The sequence below is a fragment of the Acomys minous genome (assembly GCF_964271855.1).
Source record: "Acomys minous genome assembly, chromosome: 19".
Classification (NCBI taxonomy): Eukaryota; Metazoa; Chordata; class Mammalia; order Rodentia; family Muridae; genus Acomys; species Acomys minous.
The window spans coordinates 63,039,206-63,062,108 of record NC_140499.1 but is presented as its reverse complement, the minus strand read 5'-3'; the positions used below and the strand labels follow the sequence as shown (position 1 = coordinate 63,062,108).

The 22,903-nt window shown below is 44.9% G+C and overlaps 1 protein-coding gene across 3 annotated transcripts; it reads right to left on the bottom strand.

Annotated features, from left to right (window-relative positions):
• Nucleotides 1-4,616: 4,616 nt before the first annotated feature.
• Nucleotides 4,617-10,312, bottom strand: LOC311590274 (protein S100-A9-like). Of its 3 annotated transcripts, XM_084769179.1 has the most exons (4): nucleotides 10,004-10,312; nucleotides 9,610-9,788; nucleotides 6,939-7,105; nucleotides 4,617-5,092 (listed from the first exon to the last, which is right to left on the bottom strand). In XM_084769179.1, the coding sequence occupies exons 3-4, from the start codon at nucleotides 7,089-7,091 to the stop codon at nucleotides 4,901-4,903; spliced, it is 345 nt and encodes a 114-aa protein (XP_084625305.1). In that variant the 5' UTR covers nucleotides 7,092-7,105; nucleotides 9,610-9,788; nucleotides 10,004-10,312; the 3' UTR covers nucleotides 4,617-4,900. The 3 variants fall into 3 exon arrangements, with proteins under 3 accessions (XP_084625305.1, XP_084625304.1, XP_084625306.1); XM_084769178.1 differs by lacking the exon at nucleotides 9,610-9,788 and having other exon boundaries at nucleotides 10,004-10,311; XM_084769180.1 differs by lacking the exons at nucleotides 9,610-9,788; nucleotides 10,004-10,312 and adding an exon at nucleotides 7,580-7,733.
• Between the last annotated feature and the right edge of the window lie 12,591 nt (nucleotides 10,313-22,903).

Sequence of the window (22,903 nt, the reverse complement as noted above, 5' to 3'; positions counted from 1 at the left end):
ACCAGCATGTTCCACATTAGAGATGGCATCCAATGCCTGTGAGAGGTGGGCACCAGCATGTTCCACATTAGAGATGGCATTCAATGCCTGTGAGAGGTGGGCACCAGCATGTTCCACGTTAGAGATGACATTTAATGCCTGTGAGAGGTGGGGACCAGCATGTTCCACATTAGAGATGGCATCCAATGCCAGCAAGAGGTGGGCATCAGCATGTTCCACGTTAGAGATGGCATCCAATGCCTGTGAGAGGTGGGCATCAGCATGTTCCACATTAGAGATGACATTCAATGCCTGTGAGAGGTGAGCACCAGCATGTTTCACATTAGAGATGGCATCCAATGTCTGTGAGAGGTGGGCACCAGCATGTTCCACATTAGAGATGACATCCAACGCCTGTGAGAGGTGGGCACCAGCCTGTTCCACATTAGAGATGGCATCCAATGCCTGTGAGAGGTGGGTACCAGCATGTTCCACATTAGAGATAACATCCAATGCCTGTGAGAGGTGGGCACCAGCATGTTCCACTTTAGAGATGGCATCCAATGCCTGTGAGAGGTGGGCACCAGCATGTTCCATGTTAGAGATGGCATCCAATGCCTGTGAGAGGTGGGCACCAGCATGTTCCATGTTAGAGATGACATCCAATGCCTGTGAGAGGTGGGTACCAGCATGTTCCACATTAGAGATAACATCCAATGCCTGTGAGAGGTGGGCACCAGCATGTTACACTTTAGAGATGGCATCCAATGCCTGTGAGAGGTGGGCACCTGCATGTTCCACATTAGAGATGACATTTAATGCCTGTGAGAGGTGGGCACCAGCCTGTTCCACATTAGAGATGGCATCCAATGCCTGTGAGAGGTGGGCACCAGCATGTTCCACATTAGAGATGGCATCCAATGTCTGTGAGAGGTGGGCACCAGCATGTTCCACTTTAGAGATGGCATCCAATGCCTGTGAGAGGTGGGCACCAGCATGTTCCACGTTAGAGATGACATTTAATGCCTGTGAGAGGTGGGCACCAGCATGTTCCACATTAGAGATGGCATCCAATGCCTGTGAGAGGTGGGCATCAGCATGTTCCACTTTAGAGATGGCATCCAATGCCTGTGAGAGGTGGGCATCAGCATGTTCCACATTAGAGATGACATTCAATGCCTGTGAGAGGTGAGCACCAGCATGTTCCACATTAGAGATGGCATCCAATGCCTGTGAGAGGTGGGCACCAGCATGTTCCACTTTAGAGATGGCATCCAATGCCTGTGAGAGGTGGGCACCAGCATGTTCCACTTTAGAGATGGCATCCAATGCCTGTGAGAGGTGGGCACCAGCATGTTGCACATTAGAGATGACATCCAATGCCTGTGAGAGGTGGGCCCCAGCATGTTCCACATTAGAGATGGCATCCAATACCTGTGAGAGGTGGGCACCACCATGTTCCACGTTAGAGATGGCATCCAATGCCTGTGAGAGGTGGGCACCAGCATGTTCCACTTTAGAGATGGCATCCAATGCCTGTTTGAAGTGGGCACCAGCATGTTCCACATTAGAGATGACATCCAAGGCCTGTGAGAGGTGGGCACCACCATGTTCCACGTTAGAGATGACATCCAAGGCCTGTGAGTGGTGGGCACCAGCATGTTCCACATTAGAGATGGCATCCAAGGCCTGTGAGTGGTGGGCACCAGCATGTTCCACATTAGAGATGGCATCCAAGGCCTGTGAGTGGTGGGCACCAGCATGTTCCACATTAGAGATGACATCCAAGGCCTGTGAGTGGTGGGCACCAGCCTGTTCCACATTAGAAATGGCATCCAATGCCTGTGAGAGATGGGTACCAGCATGTTCCACATTAGAGATGGCATCCAATGCCAGCGAGAGGTGGGTACCAGCATGTTCCACATTAGAGATGGCATCCAATGCCTGTTAGAGGTGGGCACCCGCATGTTCCACGTTAGAGATGACATCCAATGCCTGTGAGAGGTGGGCACCAGCATGTTACACTTTAGAGATGGCATCCAATGCCTGTGTGAGGTGGGCACCTGCATGTTCCCCGTTAGAGATGGCATCCAATGCCTGTGAGAGGTGGGCACCAGCATGTTCCACGTTAGAGATGACATTTAATGCCTGTGAGAGGTGGGCACCAGCATGTTCCACATTAGAGATGGCATCCAATGCCTGTGAGAGGTTGGCATCAGCATGTTCCACTTTAGAGATGGCATCCAATGCCTGTGAGAGTGGGCATCAGTATGTTCCACATTAGAGATGACATTCAATGCCTGTGAGAGGTGAGCACCAGCATGTTCCACATTAGAGATGGCATCCAATGCCTGTGAGAGGTGGGCACCAGCATGTTCCACTTTAGAGATGGCATCCAATGCCTGTGAGAGGTGGGCACCAGCATGTTCCACTTTAGAGATGGCATCCAATGCCTGTGAGAGGTGGGCACCAGCATGTTCCACTTTAGAGATGACATCCAATGACTGTGAGAGGTGGGCACCCGCATGTTCCACGTTAGAGATGACATCCAATGCCTGTGAGAGGTGGGCACCAGCATGTTCCACATTAGAGATGGCATCCAATACCTGTGAGAGGTGGGCACCACCATGTTCCACGTTAGAGATGACATCCAATGCCTGTGAGAGGTGGGCACCAGCATGTTCCACATTAGAGATGGCATCCAATGCCTGTGAGAAGTGGGCACCAGCATGTTCCACGTTAGAGATGGCATCCAAGACCTGTGAGTGGTGGGCACCAGCATGTTCCACATTAGAGATGACATCCAAGGCCTGTGAGTGGTGGGCACCAGCATGTTCCACATTAGAGATGACATCCAAGGCCTGTGAGTGGTGGGCACCCGCCTGTTCCACATTAGAAATGGCATCCAATGCCTGTGAGAGATGGGTACCAGCATGTTCCACATTAGAGATGGCATCCAATGCCAGCGAGAGGTGGGTACCAGCATGTTCCACATTAGAGATGGCATCCAATGCCTGTGAGAGGTGGGCACCAGCATGTTCCACATTAGAGATGGCATCCAATGCCTGTGAGAGATGGGCACCAGCATGTTCCACATTAGAGATGACATCCAATGCCTGTGAGAGGTGGGCACCAGCATGTTCCACGTTAGAGATGACATCCAATGCCTGTGAGAGGTTGGCATCAGCATGTTCCATGTTAGAGATGGCATCCAATGCCTGTGAGTGGTGGGCACCAGCATGTTCCACATTAGAGATGGCATCCAATGCCTGTGAGAGGTGGGCACCAGCATGTTCCACATTAGAGATGACATCCAATGCCTGTGAGAGGTGGGTACCAGCATGTTCCACGTTAGAGTTGGCATGCATATGAAGTTTCAGGTCCTAGCAGAGATCTGTCCTGAAGTTTGCTCGGGCCCATCAGGGAGTAGTGCACAGCGTCTGTCAGAATCTCCCAAGCAGGCAGGGTGGTTCACAGTTCCCTGGTCTAAGCATTTGCCCTTAAAGAAATGCAACTAGGAGGGTTTGAAGAACTGACTGAAAAGGGGTTTAGGGTGTGTTTGTTTGTTTTGTTTTGTTTTTGTAAAGCTATAAAGTTATAACGCGGCCTATCTCTGATATGGTTTAAGAGAAGGTTTTAATTATACATAAAATGAGAATAAGGGGGAGAGAGAGACAGAGACAGAGACAGAGAGGGCATGAACAGAAAACACAGCAATAAGTGAAATAAGACCACACCACGCCAAGGTAGGAAGGTGTCTAGGGAAGGGATCTGTTGTTGTTTGTTTAGAAATATGGCCTAATAAATGTTTATTATTAGGCTAATATTATGATGGCAGTATTTTCTAACCTACTATCAGCCAATAAAAACACAGACACTCTTATGTTTTGAAATAGCCTTGGTTCACCTGGGGCAGGGCAGATATCAATCCACTAACCTACCTCCTATATTAGGGCAAGTATCCCATACCCTGCCCCAATCCCATGCCATCTGCTTCTAATAATTTTTATTAAGCTACCTCCCATCCATAATCCCAAATACTTGCTAATGTGCATCATCCGGCCAAATGATCCATCCACGCCAGCCATGAGGAGGAGGCTTCTCCACCTCACCCATGGTGGCGGTCTCCTACCTCTTGTCCTTTTCCTCTCTCTCTCCCCCAGATCCTCTTCCACTCTCTGACTGCTTCCTTTCCCAAGAACCTCTCCATCCCAGCAGCCTGGGGAACGTTAGCCTTGCCTATCCCCTTTGCCCTGCCAGGGTGTGTTGGCTTTTTATTGGTCAAACAGGAGTATCTTCTTAGGCAAGGTTACAAACATTTTGGGGTACGTGAGTCTGCTCATTTGGGCAGTAGCCAAACCAAACCCCAACAGGGACCACATGTTCTTGTTTTCTGCAGTGACAAGGACCGTGTTGACAGGCTGGACAGGCAGACTGTGATCTGAGTGGTGAGTCCTAATGTCAAGGACAGACATGTGACGAGGGAGGTAAGCCTCAGGGGCTCAGTGTGGACACAGGTTTCTGGCTCTTGTTCTCATGACTGAACGGAAGGCTTGAGCTTCAGAACAGGCCAGGGCTGGTTAGCACTCGGACCCTGGAATGGGCAACAGTGAAAGGAGGCAGCAGCAACACGCAGATCACGGGAATGGATGAAGACTTTATTTTATTTTATTTATCATTTCCCAGACCCACAACCAAGGCCATTCGGTAAGACATTTCCTCTACTGTTGGTTGGACAGAGGCCACGTGGCTGGCTTTTTTTTTTTTTTTTTTTTTTTTTGAGACAGGGTTTCTCTGTGTAGCCTTGGCTGTCTTGGACTCGCTTTGAGGACCAGTCTGGCCTTGAACTCACAATGATCCGCCTGCCTGTGCCTTCCCAGTGCTGGGACTAAAGGCGTGCACCACCATGCATCCTGGCTTCTTAATTACTTCCCAAAGCCTGTACCGTGGCTGTAGCCGTACCACGTGGGTGTCTCGCAGGCCGCTTCTCATTGGTGGAAAAAACGACCCTTGCCATCAGAAAAGCATACTCCTCAAAGGACAGAGTGCCGTCTTCATTTACGTCCAGGTCCTCCACCATGTCATCAAGGAGGTCATCCTTCCTTTTCTCCTTCTGCAGGTGAAACAGAGGAGGCCGTCAGGGCTGAGCTCAGGCCGGGAGGAGAGCACTGGGGCACAGTGAGCGTGACTAGACGGCAAATGCACAGGACCAGGGGTTGGATTTAAAAACAAAAATGATGTTCTGAGGGCTCATGATGGAGCAGACATGAAATGTGGGCTAAATGTTTTGTAGTTTGTTCCCCAGACAGCCCTCTGCCTTGGACACGCAGAATCTGCTTTACAGGAAGTCAGGCAATTAGTAAGTCTAGAAATATCCCTCGTTTGTCCTTACAACTACTTTAACAGATGGAAACGGAAACTGGCCTTCTAAAAGGTAGGCAGCTTTTGCAGGTTGTGAGGGCTGGGGCAGAGGAGAGGAGCTGTAAATCTGGATCTGACATCCTCCCAGAGGGCTGTGCACCCCTCCCTCTCTCAGCCTCTCTCTCAGTCATCTCCCGCCACAGATCGTTGCTTGGAGGTAACTAGTGTTAGAGCTTGCTCAGGCTACTCGCTGGGGGAGGCATGTAGGAAGCCAGGAAGCACGGGATCTTAGAGTGGGGAGCATGGTTTGCGCTGCTGACCCCAAAGGGTATGTACGATAAAGTGTGGCAGGGGACTCGGATAAAGAGGAAAGATCAAGATGTTGCAGCTGATGCAGCATCTAGCTACAAGTTTTCCGGTGGCCTCCTGGGACGCCGTGGCTAAGCACGGCACCTTCCCACAGCCTGAGTAGTTCCTGTTTGAGCTCTGCATTTCCGGTGGCTCACCATCACTTTGCTTCTGGCAGAGGATGTCAAGATAGGAAGCAGAACCCATGGAGGGACCACAGAGAAGAGACCCACCAACACAGCTTCAGTGCATCCTCTGTCTACCATGAGTCAGTGCCTTGCTTGCCTGAAATGCTCACTTATGGGAAGGTATCTGATCCCTAATACCTCCCACATGACAATTCTCCAACTACCCTTGGTCCCAAGGTAGGCAGGGAACCATCACACAGATGCTGGCCATAATAGGAACAGTTTCTCATTTCCTTGAAGGAAAATTATACAAAAAACAAAGGATCTCTCTCTCTCTCTCTCTCTCTCTCTCTCTCTCTCTCTCTCTCTCTCTCTCTCTCTCTCACTCTCCTTTAGTTCAGTTGCCCCCAACCCCACGTCTATCTCTCCTATTTTATACTTTATGCTACTTAAAAATATATACGTATTTTAAATATACTATATAATAGAAAATATATACTTAAAATATTTTAAACTATAATCCCGTCTCATGTAAAGCTGGTTCATGGCCTTCATCATCTTGAAGGTCTTTCTTCGTAAAGCCCATTCTGGAGGGTAATTGGTTTCAACCTCCTTCTTTCAGAACCAACTGAACGTGCTATCTCATTGTTTTAAAATCCCATGAGTCCTTTATCAGAATTAGGTCTCAGCTAATATGTTACTCCCCCAAAGGAAGAGATCTCTCTACTTAATTATTTAATGAATCTATTATTATTATTATTATTATTATTATTATTATTATTATTATGATGATGTCACAGTCACTCACCTACGCTGGCCCCAGCACAGACTACACACAGGACTCACCACACTTCCCTGCAGACTCCCAGGCCAGTGGATTTGCCTGTGTCCTTAAGGTCACGTGTCACCATCATGGAGATAATGGGTTCCTAGGTCATCTCTACGTCCTTCTGCCCAAGACAGGGCACCACACGCTGCAGGTGCTCAGATGAACAATCTCCTGCCTTATGTCTAACGTTGAGCACCTCTGGTGACAGAAGCCCACGGCCCCGGGTGGAAGGTGCTGGGACTTGTCTCCTCGACTGCCACAGAAGGCAGCCTCCTTCACCAGCCCAGCCTCACCTTCAACAAGGTTCCCATCTCATTTTTCACCATCTCTTTGAATTCCTTCTTGTTCTGGGTATCTGGGTTTCCTGTCTCCCCGGAATACTGGTGGAAGGTGCTGATGATGGTGTTTATGCTGCTCTCCATCAGGGACGGTGTATTGGCAGCCATCTTCTCGTTCCTCTCTGAAAACATGGGAAACAAAGGGTTACAAGGAAAAGAATGAGATGCCAAACTTTCCTGACCTAGTCTCTGGCCACTGTCAGGCAGGATAGGTAAGTACAGCAGGGTGCTACTTACTGGGGAGACAGCTACCTCTCTCTCTCTCTCTCTCTCTCTCTCTCTCTCTCTCTCTCTCTCTCTCACCTCTCTCTCTCTCTCTCTCTCTCTCTCTCTCTCTCTCTCTCTCACACACACACACACACACACACACACACACACACACACACACACACACACAAAGTTTTGGCTATCTCTGGAATGTAAAAAAGCAAAATGTTTTATAGTACAGCACTCTTAGAAAAAGTGAATAAAGATATAAAAGGGACAGCATTGACTACAGAGAGCTTTTAGAAGAGGGCTGGGAAGGAAGTTGGTTAGGAAAGGAAAGAAAGATCTAGCAAGCAGGCTCCTCTCCAGGGAAGATGAGGCTGACTTACCAAAGCTAAAGAGTCAAAGGCCGTTTGGCATGAGCAGCGCAAGCCCAGCATTTATAGGCAGCCCCTTGCTGGTGACATGGTCATCCCTGGGGAAGATTGCCTCACAAGTGATCGATGTGGTAACCCAGCCAGGGTGGGAGCTGGGGTGGAGCAGGAAATGTTCACACTGTTCTTTTTGCTTTTTTATATGTGTGTGTGTGAGATTCCCTGCCCGGGGCTTGGAGCTTCTTTGGGCGGAAACTGGTTAGTTAGCTCATCTCTCTTCCATCCAACACCCTCCCCCTCCACTCCCTGACGATCTTAAGGAAAATAGCTTGTCTGCCACATCCTATGTATGTCCTCATTTCCTTGGCCTGATTTGTAATATACAGAGGATGTCAGAGGACCCATAATGGCCGTCTCATTCTGTCGTTGTCCCCTGAGTTTATGGTCTGAGCCTTCTCTTGTGTTCTCTTGGTTCCCTTGGGAGAGGCGAGGGGTTGGAATTAGTGTCTGGAAGTTCCTCCAAGGTGACAGCTCTCTCCACGGTGTGCAGAGGAATGTGAGGTTCAGAAGGAGACCTGAGCAAGACCACTCAGCTGGCACGTGACCCAGCAGGGGCAGAACCCAGACAGCCCTAGTTTAAGGGCATTTCCTACCTTGTCCCCTCTTGCACCTGGGTGGGCGCTATCTCCAGCACAAATGCGGCTGCAGCCACTCTTGGCATCACTCTTTCAAATCTTGTTCCCATCTGTGGTTTATACCCCCTAGGAACCTATGTCTTAAAAGATAGCAGATTTAAAAGATAACTCTAATTAGCCTATGATAATTATACAAAGCAGTGAGCTTTGTTTTAACATTTCACATATGCATATAATGTACTTTGATTTTATAAAAAAACTTCCCTCTATTTCCTTTTCTCGTCCCTCTTTCTCTATTCCCGTTTCTTCTACCTTCTTCTTTCACTTTCTCTTCTGGGGGTCAGGATAATAGTTAATTTTTTCACCCTTTAGGCCTCCCATCAGAAAGCAAACATTATGATGGACAGATCTGGGCCCAGGGGTCCTACGCAAACTATGGCACCAGCCAAGGACAATATGTCCAGTAAACTTCAAACCCCTACCCAGATCTAGCCAATGGACAGGATGCCTTTGTTTCTCCAGGCAGAGATTCTCAAGGCAGGACTAAGGGAAAGGTACAGGGTTACTTTGATGCTCCCCAGATCAAAGAGCCATGTCTGCCTTTGCAGGCAGAAATGAGCCTTTTACTCCTGTTAGGTATGAAAGGCCCACTCTCTTTGTTGCCAACCAAATCATCAGCTTCCTCCAGCTGAAGGAAAATAGCATAGACACCGCCCTGCACTGTTTTGATACTACAGTTGATACCTCCAGATGGAAACTTTTTATTTATTTATTTATTTATCTATTTATTATGTATACAGTGCTCTGCCTGCATGGACACTTGCATGCTGTATCACATTACAGATAGTTGTGGGTGCTGGGAATTGAACTCAGGACCTCTGAAAGAGCACTCAGTGCTCTTAGCCTCTAAGCCATCTCTCCAGCCCCTAGATGGAAACTTTTAACATTACTGCTTCAGGATTTAACATATGAAGGCTTCTAGAACAACACACACACACAGACATACACACACACACACACATAACACACACACCCAACACCTACAAAACAAAGCAAACAACAACAAAACAAAACAAAAACACCAAATAACACACAAGACCCATTCATTCAGAAAGCTTTCCTCCAGCCACACGTCCCCCAAAATGAGCCCATTACAGCAGGGCAGGCACCTCATATGTATGTGAGGGAAATCCACCCTCTTCATTAGTCAAATTAAAGGCAAGAATCAACTTGCCCACGACAGAACTCTGTCAGCTGCCTCCCAGAAAAGAATCTGCCTCCTGGAAACTACTGGAAAACATTTTTAGTCCTGACTAGCAGGAAGCTTGGATCCTCGTCATGTGACTTTTCTGCTTCCCTAGCCACAAGTAGTAATGTCACAGCCATAACCTCGACCTTGTCATACCATACCTCTAAACTCTGAGGGATGGAAACAGGCCTGATCTTGCAGATCACTGAACTGATGGCCTCTGTCCCTTCTCCTACACTGCAGGCAGAGAGCTGGCAGGATGGGCTGAAGCCTGGGTCACACTGCTGTGCATCCTTTATACACAAAGTCAACAGCAGGCAATGCTTCAAGGCTTGAAAGACTGGGAAGAAATTGTGTAGAGCTAAATCCAAAACTACTAGCCTCTGCAAGAAGATAAAGGAGTGCTAGTTCCTGATTTATCTAGAAAAAGACGGAAAGAAAACTTTCCTGCTTGGAGGACAGCTTAAATGAGAGAGATAAGGAGAGGTTCCTCCACTGTGCTTCCTGAGGGAAGTCGAGCTTCTTAAGGAAAGAGGGCTTCTGGAGAACACTCACATTCGGAAATTCCTGAGGACCTTGTGCTGTCCCAGCCCAGCAGGGCAGCGTGAAGCCACTTCTCCCTTTGTTGGTTGCTGCTTTCCTTCTTCAGTCTGGTCCTCCAGTCCCTGCCCTTTTCCCAGCAGTGTCTCCTCCTTCAGCCTTTGCTTTCTGTAGCTCTGGAAGGCACGCCCTCCCTGGGAGTACAGCACTCAGGCTCTGGCTTCCCACAGAGAAGCTGACACAGAGAGGTCCCCCTAACAGAAGACAGGCAGGAGGCTGAGGCTCATTGCTGCCTCTAAGCACCTAGAGGAACTAAAATGAAACAAAACCGGGGCTGCTCTCACCTGGGGAAAACCCTGTGAATAAACTCAGGTTCCTCCTCCCTGGGCAAGACCCATATTGCCACATCCTTTATAGTGTCTACTCAATAGCATCCCTCAGTAAGCCCTGGCAACCCGGGCCTGGCACACGCCAGGAAAACTGGGTTTAAGGACCATTGATTGCTAGCTAGACAGAGAATAGTTCTCAAAGGCATCTTCTAGATGTAGAGATGGAAACAGAAAGCTTTGGAACGTTCGGTTAGTGTCCTGGGACTGGGATCAGGTCCTAATTTGATCAAATGCATGTCCTGTTTTGCTTTGCTTTCTTTACGCTTACAAGTGTCCTCTCCTGTGACCACAACACAGCACACAAACACATCCAGACAGTGGCCCCAAATTATGCACCAGCATAGATGAACCCTTAACAACAACAACAACAACATCAAGTGCCTCTTTAAAAGTAGCCCTCCCTCGGGTGCCCTGAAGTTATGGACCTTATACTTGGAAGGCAATAGTTTTCCTCAGTTTTGGACACATCCACAAAAAGGAAGCACACACCCTTCAACCTTGCAGCTACGCCATTGGTTAAGGAATACATCATTTGCAGATGACTTTCACACACATCACCAGGTGTCGCTATGGCATGCTGTTATCTATGGCGTAATGGCTCTGAGTTCTACCTGCATGAGGGAACCTGGAAAAACTGTGCTCCCATCTGGTGACATAGAAGGAGCCTGAAGTCTGGAGAAGGCTTTACCCGCCATAATACTTGAAAGACCTGAAGTCAGATACACGACCGCGAAGGCCTCACCATGGCACTGAACTCACACGCTATGTGATGTCAGACCCTCTCAGTCTTATTCACTCCTCTGGGCCTGTTTCCCTCAGCAGCCAGGTGGAAACGACAATATTTACACAACTGTCATGAAGTTCCATGATTTCTGAAGGCATGTGCTCACAGAGAGGGCTCCACAGAGGCTGTTTAGCCCATGGCAGGGGCTTCTGTGGGATGCTGCCTCTGTGGCTGTAACCCTGCTGACAGCAATCCCAGATATGCTTCCTTCTGCCTTTCATCCAGCCCAGCACTGACTTGCCTGAGGAATTTGGAGGCTCTTGGACAGGGGTTCGGGGGGGGGGGGGAACACATCCAGTCAAAACAGCTATTTCCCACGACTCAACTTTCACCCATTTAACACACACTTAGTGAGAAACTGCTGCCCAGGAGGAGCTGGATGTTCAGCAATGGAAAACAGGTGAGTTTTCTGAGTCTGCAATTTGGTCAGCTGGGATGTGTGTGTGTGTGTGGTGCTGAGTTACTGCAATCTCAGTCCCTTGTCTCATTAGCATTTTCAGAGTGCTGGTACCTGAATGCTGCCCTTATTTCTCATGCATTTACTATAACACTTTGTTAGAGGAAGTTTCTCTAGCGTTTTTGTTTGTTTGTTTGTTTGTTTTTTCAGTTATATTCCTTTTGTAGGAAAGGCAGAACAGGGTTTTCCTCCTTGTTGACCTCCAGGTTTTTAATTAAAGAAGTGGATTTAAGTGGTTTCCTAGCGTTTTGCTAATGTGCCCAGTTTTGGGGTTTTGTGTCATCTTAAAGCAACAGACCTAAAGTTAATGAGCCTAGACCCACTGAGGTTATTATGGTTGATTTGAGACTTATCCTTTAGAAATAGGTGTTGAAACTCTCTGTCTAGACAACACAGATCTCCCAACACTTTTTTTAAAATACAACTTGAGAAATATTTGGCAGCCTTTCCCCACAGTTCTCGACCTGTGAGCTGCGACCCCTTTGGCAGACCTCTATCTCCAAAAGGATTTACATTACGATTCATGGCAGTAGCGAAGTTACAGTTATGAAGTAGCAATGGAAATAATTCTATGGTGGGGGGGTGTGGTCACCACAGTGAGAGCTGTGTCAAAGGGTCGCAACGTTAGGAAGGTAGAAAACCATGATAAGACCCCATTGCTCCCCATGCATAAAATGTCTCAGCTTCTGTGTTAACTGGTGCACTCCTAAAGTCATCCATTCCTCACAGAAACGCTGAGTGCTTTTACAGTTGTCAACTTAAACCAGTCAATTAAGGTAAGAAGTAAACCTTCTACAAATGAAGTTTTAAAACATATTTCATGGAGTTTTTCAGTTTAGTAGTAGTAGTAGTAGTTGTTGTTGTTGTTGTCTCTCTTACGAGAGCAATGGATTTTTTAAATTTATTCACTTTACATCCCAATTGTAGCCTCTCCCTTCCTCTCCTCCCGCTCCCACTGTCCTCCCTTTTCCCTACTCCCCTCTCTCCTATTCCTCAGAAAAGGGGAGTCCTCTCTACCCACCCACCCCAGCCCGTCACATCAGTACTGAGCAAGTCCTCCTTCCCTGTGGCCTGATGAGGCAGCCCCGCCCAGAGAGAGTGATCAGAAAGCAGACAACAGAGTCCATGACACAGACAGCCCCCGCTCCCCTAACCAGGACACCACATAAAGTCTGAGCTGCCCATCAGCTACATCTGTGAGGGGGCCTACATCCAGTCTATGTGTGGTCCTTGCTTGGTGCTTCAGTCTCTGCAAGCCACTGTGGGCCCTGGTTAGTTGGCTCTGGTGGTCTTCTTGTGGAGCTCCTGTCACTTCCAGGTCCTTCTGTCCTTCCCCCACTTTTCCACAAGATGCCCTACCCTTTGCCCAATGTTTGACTGTGATTCTCAGCATCTGTTTCGAGCCACTGCTGGGTGGGGCCTCTCAGAGGACAGCTATGCTAGGTTCCAGTCTGTGAGCACAGCAGAATGTCTTTAGTAGTGTCAAGAGTTGGTTCTTTAGAACACTATGATGGGTGGATCTGGGCCCAGAGGTCCTGCTCGATCTAAGGCACCAACCAAGGATAATACGTGCAGTCATCATCAAACCCCTACTCAGACCTAGCCAAGGGCAGGACATTCTCCACAGTTGAGTGGAGACTGAGGACTGACTTTCACACAAACTCTGGTGCCCCATATTTGGCCATGTCCCTTGATGAGGAGGCCCGATGGAACTCGGAGGAAGAATAGCAGACTAGCAAGAAGAAACTTGATACCCTAGCATCATATTCAAGGGGAGGAGGTACCCCTTAGCCACAGTCATAGGGAAGGGGAAGGGGTGAAAGCAGGAGGGAGGGAGGTATGGGAGGATGCCCAGGATGGGATAGCAATTGAGATGTAATATGAATGGTTTTATTATTCAATTAAAACAAAAAGTTGGTTCTCTGCCATGAGGTGGGTCTCAGGTTAGGCCAGGCATTGGTTGGACAGTCTCTCAATTCTGTTCTATCTTTTCTTCATTTTAAAACTTTTTAATTATGTGTGTGGAACACACAGCAAACTAAGTTTTATCCCTGAGCATCTTGTAGGCAGGGTAAATTTTGGGTCAAAGTTGTTGTGAGTTAGTTGGCGTTCCCTTACCTCCACTAAGAGTCTTGTCTAGTTGGAGAGTGTCCTCTTCAGCACCCATGACCCCCGCTACCAGCAGTCTCATCTACAGCCACTCCATGTCCTCCCAGAAGCCTACCCTGTCACAGGTTTCCAGACTGTCACAGAGATGCCTCCACCCATGGTTCCTCTTCTCTCTTCAGGCACGCTGTCCTCCACCCCAATTTCCCCAGGTCTGATTTCTACCCTCATTTCTCTCTGTGCTCTGTCTCCTACTTTGTTCCCTCTCTTCAACCATGTCTGCTGTCTATTCTATTCCCCCTTCTGAGCGAGATTTAAGCATCCTCCCTTGGGTCCTCCTAGTTACTTAGCTCCTTTGGGTCTGTGAAGTGTAGTGTGTTTATTCTGTACTGTATGGCTAAAATCTTCTTATAAGTGAGCACATACTATGTGTGTCTTTCTGGGTCGGGGTTGGTTCACTCGGGATGATCTTTTCTACTTCCATCCATTTCCTGCAAATTGCATGATTTCCTTGATTTTAGTAGGTGAGTAGTATTACATTGTATAAATGTACCACAGCCTCTTTATTCATTCTTCTGTTAAGGAGCATCTAGTTTGTTTCCACATTCTGGCTATTACAAATAAAGCTGCTATGAAAACAGTTGAGCAAGTGTCTTCATATGTTGAAGCATTTTTCAGTATATGTCCAGGAACGGTATAGCTAGATCTTGAGGTAGAGCTATTCTCAGTTTTCTGAGAAAGTGCCAGATGAATTTACAAAGTGGTTGTACAAGTTTGCACTCCCACCAACAATGGAGGAGTGTTCCCCTTTCTCCACATCCTTACCCACATGTGTTGTCACTTGAGTTTTTGATCTTCGTCATTCTGATGGTGTAAAATTGAATCACCGAGTCATTTTAATTTGCATTTCCCTGATGACTAAGGACATTGAGCATCACTTTAAGGGCTTTGTCATTCAAGATTCTTCTGTTGGGAATCCTCTGTTTAGCTCTGTACCCTATTTTTAATTGAATTATTTTGTTTGTTAGTATTTAATTTCTTGAGTTTGTTATATATATTTTGGATATTAGCCCTTTGTGGATGTTGGATGTTGGATTGATGAAGATCTTTTCCCAATATGTAGATTGCTCTTTTGTTCTATTGACTGTGTCCTTTGCCTTAAAGAAGCTTTTCAGTTTCATTATGTCCTATTTATTAATTGTTGATCTTAGAGCCTGAGCTGTTGGTGTTCTGTTTAGAAAGTTGTCTCCTGTGGCAATGAGTTCAAGGCTCCTCCCCACTTTCTCTTCTAATAGATTTAGTGTATCTCTCTGATTTTATGTTGAGGCCTTTGATCCACTTGGCCTTCATTTTGTGCAGGGTAATAGATATGAATCTATTTGCATTCTTCTACTTGTGTCACTCAGTGTTCAGTGGGGTGGCCAGTGTACTACAACCTGTTGGAGGGCCCAGGTTCCACGTCCCGCAGGTTGATCCAGGACCTGCTTGCCTCTGGACAAGGACTGATGGATCACAAAGTAAAAGGTCCCAAGGTTCCATTTCTTGCTCAGGGGCATTTTAGAGCAGCCCTCATGGTGAGGCTCCTGGCCTGGGCACTAAGCCACGTTCTTGACCTCTCAGGGGGAGGTGGAAAATGAGTTTCCACAAGTAGTAGTTACAGTTTTGTTCTCTTAGAGTGAGACTGTAGGTCTCAGATGGCAGCGGAGACTTGGGAGCCCACATGGCTGTGAGGATACCAGTGTGTCACAGATCCTTGTTTGAGCTACTGTGCTAAACAGAGCAGAGGATGTGGATGGATATTCAAAAGTTGTTGGCAGGCAGGTAACTCAGGTGAGAGGGAGGCCTAGCGATGCTAACCAGGGGTCAGTTAGTGGCAGTGGTAGAACAGATCCCAGCAGCTGCAGAGGCCGTTGCTGCCTGACCACCAGGGATTCAGTGGCAGCTCCCCCTGGAATAAACAGAGTCTCAGAAGATCATGGTGGAGAAATGTCTAGTGAGAGAGCCCCCAAGCACACCAGCCAGCCTCTATTTATAAACCTTAGGCAGTGGGGAGGGGTTTTGATGACATATGTTTCTGATTCCCTAGAGCCAAGGGTGCCAGGATACTTAATCTACATACATTGGTACAGTATCTCATTTACATGTATTAACAGGGGTCCTATCACAAGGAAGAGAAAACAGTTACTTAATTATTCTATTGTTGAGGAAATGTCTTTGCGGTACAATTAAAGGTCATTTGCTGAAGGCTGTGATCTCCTCAGCATAGGGTGGGGTACTTCTAGGAATTTCCTATGCTTGAACAAGTTTCACATCAGAAAAGGATCAAGCCTGTAATCTTCCTTGAGGGATATGTGACACTCTTCACAAAATCTGGGGTTACCAGATCAGGTGGAGTGAGAACTCTATTGAGAAAATGGAGTCCACCTTCATACGCTGAGCACAAATGGCTGTCTGGAGACATCAGACTTTAACCTTACTTACATGTAGACATTTAGTTAGACCATTTGTTGAAGATGCTTTCTTTTTTCCATTGTTTGGCATTTGGCTCTTTTGTCAAAAATCAGGTGTCTGTGGGTGTGTGAGTTTATTTCAGGGTCTTTGACTCAATTCCATTGATCAACCAGTCTATTTTTATGCCACTGCCATAGAGTCTTTATTAATATTGCTCTGTTAGGTAGCTTGAAGTCAGGGATGGAGATAATTCCAGAAGTCCTTTTAGTGCATTGGATTGTTTTTTTTAACTATTCTGGGTTTTTTTGGTTTTCCCTGTGAAGTTATTCATTATTCTTTCAATGACTGTAAATAATTGTGCTGATGTTTTGGTGGGATTACATTGAATCTGTAGATTGCTTGCAGTAAAATGGTCACTTTTACTATGTTAGTCTTACCAGTCCATGAGCATGGGACATATTTCCATCTTCTGATATCTTCTTCAATTTATTTCTTCAGAGACTTGAAGTTCTTGTCATACAGATCTCTGTCTTGCTTGGTTAGAGTTACACCAAAATACTTTACATTATGTGTAACTATTGTGAAGGGCGTAGTTGCCCCTACTTTCTTTTTAGCCTATTTGTTGTTTGTATATAGGAGGGCTACCAATTTTGTTAATTATGTATCTAGCACTTTGTGTTGATCATATGTAGGAGTTTCCTGGTTGAATTTTTGGGGTCACTTATGTATACTATCATATCATCTGCAAATAGTCTTTCCAATTTTATCCACTTGATCTTTTTCAGTTGCTTTACTGCTCTGGCTAGGACTTCAAGTACTATATTAAAGAGAGACAGAGATATTGGGCAGTCTTGTCTTGTTGCTGCTTTCAGTGGACTTGCATTAAGTTTCTCTCCATTTAATTTGACGTTGGCTTGCTGTATATTGCTTTTCTTCTGTTTAGGTATGTAGCTTGTATCTCTGATCTTTCCAAAACTTTTAACATGAAGGGGTGTTGGATTTTGTCAAATGCTTTTTCTTCTTCTAATTAGATGATGATGTGGTTTTTTTTTCTTTCAAATTATTTATATGGTGGATTATGTTGATGTGTTTTCATATGTTGAATCACCCCTGCATGCCTGGAATGAAGCCTACTTGATCACAGTGGATGATATTTGTTATGTGTTCTTGGATTCAGTTGTTTGTTTCTTTGTTTGTTTGTTTTCCGTTTGGCTGTTTGGTTTTGTTTGGTTTTGGTTTATTTTTTATTTTTTATTTTTAAGTACTTTTGCATCAATGTTCATAAAGGAAATTGGTCTGAAATTTTTTCTTTGTTGTGTCTTTGTGTGGTTTACGTATCAGGGTGACTGTGGCCTCATAGAATGAGTTTGCCAATGTTCCTTCTATTTCTAGTTTGTGGAAGTGTTTGAGGAGTGTTAGTAGTAGCTCTTTTTGGAAAGTCTGGCAGAAGTCTGTGATGAAACTGTTCATTTGGCTCTGGGTTTTTGGTTTGTTGTTGTTTTGTTTTGTTTTGTTTTGTTCTTGTTTGGTTTGGTTTTTTTGAATGAGAGACTTTTAATGACTTCTATTTTCTTAGTGTTAGTAGGATTATTTAACTTGTTGGTAAGTGGAATCTATCAAGGAAATTGTCCATTTAATTTAGATTTTCAAATTTTATGGAATGGAGTCTTTTGAAGCAAAATCCAATGGTTTTGTAGCTTTTAATATTTTTTCTTACTTTTGTAGATTTAGTGTTTAGATTATTATGTGGCAGGGGTACTTTATTTTTTCGTCTAATCTATTTGGTGTTTTGTAAGTCTTGTGTATATTTAAAGGCATATCTTTTTTTAGGTTGGGGAAATATACTACAATTTTTGTAAAAAATATTTTCTGGTCTTTGGAACTGGGAAACTTTTTTTTTCTATTCCTGTTTTTCTTAGGTTTGATCTTTTCATGGTGTCCTTGATTTTTTGGATGTTCTGGGTCAGGAATATTTTCATTTAAAAAATTTTTTTCTTTTACGGATGTATAAATTTCTTCAATTTGTCTTCTTTGTCTGAGATTCTCTTCTCCATCTCTTGTATTCTGTTAATATGCTTACCTCTGTGGTTCCTGTTCTCTTCCCTAAGTATTTGCTCAGTTTGTGTTGTCTTTATTGATGCTCTTTCCATTTTCAGGTCTTGAACTTATTTATTTATTCCTTTCACCTGTTTGGTTGTGTTTTCCTGATTTTCTTTAAGTGATTCATTCATTTCCTCTTTTAAGGCCTCTATTTGTTTGATTGCATTTTCCTGTATTTGGGGGGATATTTATTCATTTCTTCTTTAAAGGCCTCTACCATCTTCATAGGCATAGATTTAAGGTCATATCCCTGGATTTAAATTGTATTAGGATAGCCAGAGATTGCTGCCATAATGTTCTGGTTTTGGTTGATTGTATTCTTGTGCAGATATGTAGCCATATCTGGTTGTCCCTTGCCTTGGCTGGTTATTCCTGGAGATTGCTGGGTTTATTCAGCAAGTGTTGTGGGGGAGCCCTAGGTCATGGACTGGAAGCTGGATCTCCTCAAATAGCCTGAAGCTCTTTCTTTTCTTTTCTTTTCTTTCTTTCTTTCTTTCTTTCTTTCTTTCTTTCTTTTTCTGATGTGCCCCAAGTTGGACCTATAGGCAGGGAATTATGGTGTGGGTTTTTAACTTATGTGATCCTGAGGTCCTGCATGTCTCCTGAAGACAACTAGCAGAGCCATGAGCTGTAGACTGGATCTGCACTTCTCTGAGATCTAGACTCATCCTCAAGATGTTAGGAGTAGCTGGGAGGTCTGAGGGTGGCATCCCATTGCATGTCTGGCAAATGGGATCCTCTCCTCTCTCTTGGAAAACATGAACAGATGCTACTGTTTGGAGTCCTTGGCCCAGCATCTTTCTTGACCCTCAAACACTGTGCTCCTTGTACTCAGAATTTGCTAGGCTCTGACATCTTGGAAAGGGGCTTTGTATGCTCCTATTGCCCAGCAGGTCTCCACTGGTGGATGGGTAGAACTATGAACAGGGGGCTTGAGATCAGTGGATTTAATAGAATATTTCAACAAACCCAAAATAAAACACTAAACCGTAAAATGTAAGCTGACTTCTCTTGTCTTGTTACTTTAGCAATGTAGGGATGGCATGCTCAGCTGGTACAGGAACTAGGCTACGAGTGTGGAGGTGGCCTGGGAAGTGTAGCAGGGAACTCATCAGGTTAGGAGAGGGTGAGAGAAAGAGTTCAGAGCAAAGTCAGAGTATGTGAGGTTTGCATAGGCAGATAAGATTCTGTTTTCTCTTCTACTCTGTTTTTTTTTAATGGATGAGTTGAGACCATTGATATTCAGATTTATTATTAAACAGTGTGCATTACTCCTCCCCATCTTATGTTGACTTCGGAATATCTTCTTTACTTTGTTAAACATCTTAGCTTCACATATGTATTCTTCCTGTAGTCTCTTGATGTGTTTATCTTTCTCACAGACTGAAAATATTTATTCCAGGAGCCTCTGTAAGCCTGGTTTGGTGGTCATAACTTCTCGTTAGCCTGCTTTTATTTTCTTCACCTTCAATTATTTCAGCGTTGTTGGGTTGGCAGTTGTGATTATTTTTAAAGTTTGGAAGGCACCTGTCTACTCCCTCACCACTTTTATGGTTTCAGCTGAAAAGTTGGTAATTGTTTTAAGTGAGTGACCTTTGTATGTGACTTGGTACTTCTTTCTCAGCTGTAAAAATTCATTTTGTAATTGATACATTTGGATATTTGACTAGAATGTGATGTGAGAGTTTCTCTTCTTCTCCTGGTATATCTGATGTTCCGTGTGCCTCTTATATCTGAGGAGCTTCTATTTACCTGGATTTGGAGAGGTTTTTCAATACTTTTCTTTTCATTTTTGTATGTTTATAATTTGGAGGTTTGGTGTTCATATTAAATCTCAAAAGTCTGGTGTGGTCCTTTCAGGCTTTTTTTTTTTTTAAGTTACCATTGACTTTAAATGCGTGATCAGTTCTTTTCCCACATGATCCATTTTGTTGCTGAGGCTTTTCACTGAATTATTTCTACCTCTTCATAAAATTATATCTGGTATCATTAATTGACTTCTTTATCTTACTCAGATGTCTGTATAGTCTTGGAAAATCATAAAGTCCTACTTCAGTTCTATTATGATATTTGTAAACATTCTTTTAAATTCTGCATATGAATTTTGTCTAAGTCAATTTGACCTGGGATCACTTCTATAGGACTTGCGATGTTAGCATGACACACGTTGGCCTTGGTTTCCCTGCTTCCTGTGTTTTCACACTGGGCTCTAACAGTCCGAGATTAGGTCATTAGTGTTTTGTTGTTCTTTTCTTTTATCTTGGGTTCTCTCTCTTCTTTGGGTGAATGTGTTTGCAGTGCTTAGGAGGTGATGCTTTTATTTGTTGCACTTGTGTACCAGGCACCAGGCTCTATCTTCAGTCTGCCCTGTGGATTGAATGCTGTCTCCAGGAATGGTAACCAATCAGTAGTTAACTCACTCTAATAACAGACTCATAAGTAACTACAAAACAAACACATGTTCAATACCAGTGAGTTTCAGGAGTCCTGCTGTACACACTAATACAGTGTTAATATAAGTACAAAAAAGAAGAGGAAAACAATGAAGGTGACACTGACGCATTCTTAGCTGGGACCAGAGAACAGGGACACACCTAGGAGTAAGAATAGTGAAAACAAAGACAAAGGGGGAAATGTGGGAGGGTTTGTCAGTGGTAGACTAAGAAGAGAAGATAAAGATATTTATCCATCAATCATAAGTCAGATCAGCACCTGGGTTTGGGGAGATGTAACAGTAAGAAAAGTAGGTTTGAGAAAAGAGAAAGAACAGAAAAAAAAAAAAAAAAAGAAACGGAGAAAAAGGGAAAGAGACATTTCAAAATATGACCAGTAGATGGCAGTGTTGACCTGCTTCAATGACCTAGTGATGCACTAACTGGGGAGGGAGGAGATAAGACAGTCATTGGCAAGTACTGGCTGTAATGGACAGAAAGCTGTGTAGCAGCGAAGGAAAATTAAATTGCTGCTTTTGTCTCTGTGGCAGATCATTGCTTCGTCTCCCTGGTGCTGACCTGGATTGTACTCCATGTTGATTTTTACAAGAACCTCCTACTTTCTGTTCTCTTGGGTGACTTAGTTGTAAACTTCTTAACTCTGCTTCTATGTGCTGTAATGGTCACCCTATTTGTTTCTGTTTCCAATCAACACTGGGCGTTATTCTGCCCACTCAATTCTTAGTGCTTAGAGTCAGTGTCAATTGCTTAGCTTAGTTTTTAAAATTCCTCATCATGTGACCCTAACAAATTTATTGATCTTCACCCTCCCTCTTAACGCTCTCTTGCATCAACTCCTGAGTCTTATTCAGTTACTTATTTGTCTTTTCCATGTGCTTCTGATATTATTTTCCTACAGATCTTGACTACAGTTTTCTCTATTATCTAAAATTTTGTAGGAGATTACACACACACACACACACACACACACACACACACATACACACACACCAAAGCATAGTTCTCATCTTAAAGGGGCGTAAAAGACAGTTTAATTTGGAGCTGTTTCGAATGACCATGCACAAGAACACATATTTAAGTTAAACTAAATTCTATGTTCCAATGTAGAATCACTTTCCTGAAGCTTTATAGTTTATTTTTTTAAAAAAGAAAGTCATAAGTCAATGCAATTTGGAAACACATTGGCTGGTACATCAGAGAGGAAATTACAGGGAGATGAGGGAGACATTTCAATACGTGCTGTATTAGCCAGGGTTCAGAGCTGACAGAGTGAATATGTGTGTTACCAGAGAGCAATACAAACTGTGGTCCAGGTAGCCTAACACTGGCTGTATCCCAATTGAAAGGCCAAGAATCCAGTAGATGTTCTTTTCGCAAGACTGGAAGTCTCAGCAGCCCCATCTAGTGGTAGCCTCCTGGGGAAATCCTAGACACTTGCTTCTGTCTACCTTCTCACGTACTCCTAGTGCAGACGTAATTAGGTCAAAGAAACCCCAGAAACTCTACGAAACACTCACTGTTGTGGCACCTGAGAGTGAGAGGTGAAGTGGAGCAAACAGGTACCAACGCTCTCTAAGAAGCCCCTGGCTGGGATTTAATCCCACTGCGCCTGTGGAATGGCCCTGCCAAGGATCGCTGGTGCTGGTCCTGAATGAACACCTGCCAGATATGATCAGTGACACGGCCCTCACACCCACCACATACTCCACAGACCCTCGGATTCTCAAGTTCCCACATTTTATCTAGCAAACAATGGAGGAGAAACACACATATTCCTGGTCTCAGCCTGCCACACGTTTCCTAATAAATCCTTCAAAGTCCCTGCTCTAATCCAATTCACCATTAAGCGTCACTACAGCCTCCCTGCAGACATAGATTCCGGTAGTAGCACCGCTCCTGAGTCACCTGCACAGCTAACACGCATATCCACAGGCACCTCATAGTGCCCCGTCCTGAGGTAGTATTCACTATCTTGAGCAAAATTTCAATAGATGTATTTAGAAATACTGGTGCAGCAGAGAGCCCTTGTGCTGGTGGGAATGCAAACTAGTACAGCCACTTTGGAAATCTATCTGGTGCTATCTCAGAAAACTGGGAATAGGGCTTCCTCAAGACCCAGCTATTCCCCTCCTTGGAATATACCCAGAAGATGCTCCAGCACACAACAAGAAAATT